This window comes from Hipposideros armiger, unplaced genomic scaffold (genome assembly GCF_001890085.2).
Source record: "Hipposideros armiger isolate ML-2016 unplaced genomic scaffold, ASM189008v1 scaffold_321, whole genome shotgun sequence".
NCBI classification, from domain to species: Eukaryota; Metazoa; Chordata; class Mammalia; order Chiroptera; family Hipposideridae; genus Hipposideros; species Hipposideros armiger.
The window spans coordinates 3,556-6,314 of record NW_017731671.1 but is presented as its reverse complement, the minus strand read 5'-3'; the positions used below and the strand labels follow the sequence as shown (position 1 = coordinate 6,314).

At 49.5% G+C, this 2,759-nt stretch overlaps 1 protein-coding gene across 1 annotated transcript; it reads right to left on the bottom strand.

Moving 5' to 3' along the window:
* Positions 1 to 200: 200 nt before the first annotated feature.
* LOC109392228 (DNA dC->dU-editing enzyme APOBEC-3C-like) lies at positions 201 to 1,474 on the bottom strand. The gene is made up of 3 exons (XM_019660536.1): positions 1,225 to 1,474; positions 708 to 823; positions 201 to 425 (listed from the first exon to the last, which is right to left on the bottom strand). Exons 1-3 carry the CDS (start codon positions 1,472 to 1,474, stop codon positions 417 to 419), a joined length of 375 nt encoding a protein of 124 aa, XP_019516081.1. The 3' UTR covers positions 201 to 416.
* Positions 1,475 to 2,759: the final 1,285 nt, after the last annotated feature.

Sequence of the window (2,759 nt, the reverse complement as noted above, 5' to 3'; positions counted from 1 at the left end):
TGAAACTGAGGCAAATAGAAACTGTGTACAAGTCCACAGTAGAAAGTCCCAAGCATGTGAAGCAGCAGGTCCGTGGTGGAAAGTCCCAGAGTGGTGATGTATGTTGAAACTGCAAGTCCATAGTCCCCACCAAACTGCTCCAAAGCCGCTCACCCCAGGCCTGTATCTACCTGGAGACCCAAGCTTGCCTAAAGCCTCAGTGTCCCTGGCTGATCCCAGCCAGCTCCCAACAGAGAAATAAATCTATCAGATAATTTTTAAAAAACAATTTCTTATGAACACATTGCTTTTTGCCAGGTTTTGGGAATCAATCTGGAGATATCGATGAATAGTGAGTTTCCATTTCTTTAAAAGTGTTTTATTCTGCTGTTACACAGAGGTCTTCTGCCTTCTTTAGAGAGATTGAAGTCCGTCCTTCAGTTTTCCTGAGTGTAGATCGAGAAGGCAGAGTTGAAGGGAGCAGGGAGTGGGGCAGTTGGAAAGATGAGCAGAGAAGAGGTCTGGGGCAGTTACCAAGATGGGAAAGGAAGGAGGGACACAAGGAGGGGAGGAAGCAGAGGGACCCTGGGAGAGGGGACGGCAGGGATGTAGCTGGTGCCCCAGAGGAGGCCCTAAGCAAAGGGAGAGAAAGGCCCAGGGAGAGACAGTGAGGAGGGATAAGGGGGTGGGGGTGGGAGGACTGGGGAACACGGAGGGAAGAGCCTCACCTGGAGAATCTGCCATAAAGCCGTAGATAGTTCCTGACAATTTTCATCTATGTCAGCCCAGGGGAAGAAGGGTGTTCCCTGGTGGTCCACAAAGGTTTCCCAGCAGTGCTCAAACTCTGAAAGGGACAAGAAAATAGAGGTGAGCTCCCGCTTTAGGGATGAGTGAGGGGCCACAAGGTGTCTGACTCTTAGGGACACACTCGCCCCATCATAACTTCACTGCCTCCCCTTTCCTCCCGCCAATTCTTTCTTCCCACTGGAGTCTGAGGCGGCCCAATTCTCCTCCTTTCTGGAAGCCCCTCCCTGCATAAGTACCCACCCTCCCTGCCCTGCCCAGGACCACCTCTCCCCGCTGAACTCTCTCTCCCAGTAGACACCCCAGTCCTCTCCAGGGCCCAGCATCACCTCTGCAGACAGCAAAGAGAGGCTCCCTCTCACTCTCCCCAGGGCAGTCTAGGTACCCGCTACCTGGTTCTAGCTGCTCCCATATCCCTGCAACCGCTGCCTCTGCTCTCACCTTGGAAGGACATGACTTCCACCTGGGCCCCTGCTTGAGACAGCCTGCGAAGCCCCTGCTGGTGCTCTGCATCCTTGGAGTAATAGAGGCGGGCTACGAAGATCCTCAACTCCATGTTCTCGTTCTCCTCCAGGAACTCGATCACATCTTTCACACAGTCAACACAGGGGCTCCAGGATGTGTACCAGGTGACACGGTATTTCTCACCAGGGAACAGCTCTCTGTCTAAGAANATCCACACGTGGAACATTATGCAGCCTTTTGAATATAAGATGCACTCGTTCCAATACATGAATATTATGAGTTGGCTTACGATGTATGTTTAAGGCTTGGGGAAATGTTTATGACATGCTATGGGGAGGAGGCAAGCAGGACTCCAACTTGGCACAGTATGTGGGCACAGTATGGTTTCAAGTGCAGGACCGTTTGTGACCTTTTAGCCAGGAGTCGGCCCTGTTTTCAGGGCTGTGCCTGTGTTCACCCATTTTACCCTTCACTCACCTGCACTCAATGCTGAGGCACAGAGAGGCTTAGTCAGTACACTGAGGTCACACAGGTAAGAGGAGGAGGACAAGGAGCTCGGAGCTGAACCCAGGAAACCTGTGCCCACAGCCCATGCCTTTGATGGCTATACTCTACTGTTCTTGAGGTAAAAATATTGGGCAGAAAAAAAATCAGGCAGAAGAGGCACAAGAACGTTCCTAGGCTTACTTCTGAGATGGAAGTCAGGCAAGAATGATTTTGCTGACTCAGGGCTCACAGGAGATGGGGCCGGGGCGGTGGCGGTGGCTGTCTTGTTTCTATTTCTTACGTTGGTGTGAGTGGGCACTTGGTGTTCACATAGCATCATATTTAAAACGTATAAACTGAAAAAAATGCTTTCTATATTGAATATTTAGTTAAACAATGTGAAAAGCATTTTAGTGGTACCCTTATAATTGGAATGAGAGTACTGTAGATTGTAAATATGGGAATGTTCCGTCTGTGAAATTCGAGGTCAGGTTAACTTCCTCTCTGGAAAGTAATAGTTTCCTAATTGGAGACCTTATAACTTCCTCTTCCTCTACAAGGGAGCTTTTTTGTTTTGAAACATTGTACCTGAGCTATGGATATTGCGTGTTAAATTGCATAAATCTTTATACTTTAACATAAATCTTGGTAACCCATTTCAGACTTTCTTCAATCATCGAGGCGAAGTGTTAGAGTGGTGCCTGGCTGGTTCAGATGCCAGCTCTGCTTTGTGACGCTCACCCTGAACGTCTCATTCCCTCAGTGGAGGTGAGGATGACTGATGCTTCCTGCTGGGCTGTGACTGGGAAGGTTTAACTGTTCAGGCAGGAGGTGGAGAACCTGGTGGATGGTCAGCGCTCAGCGAATGTTGCTTGTTTCCGCTTATTTCTGCTTCAGTTTGACTCCTTCAGTTTACAACGCAACAGTGTCATGATGGCCCCGTGTCAGCTCCCAGGTCATATGGTTACACACGCTCAAGCACCACGGGCAAAAACCAAAGTTCAGAAACAGCAGGAACGTGGAGG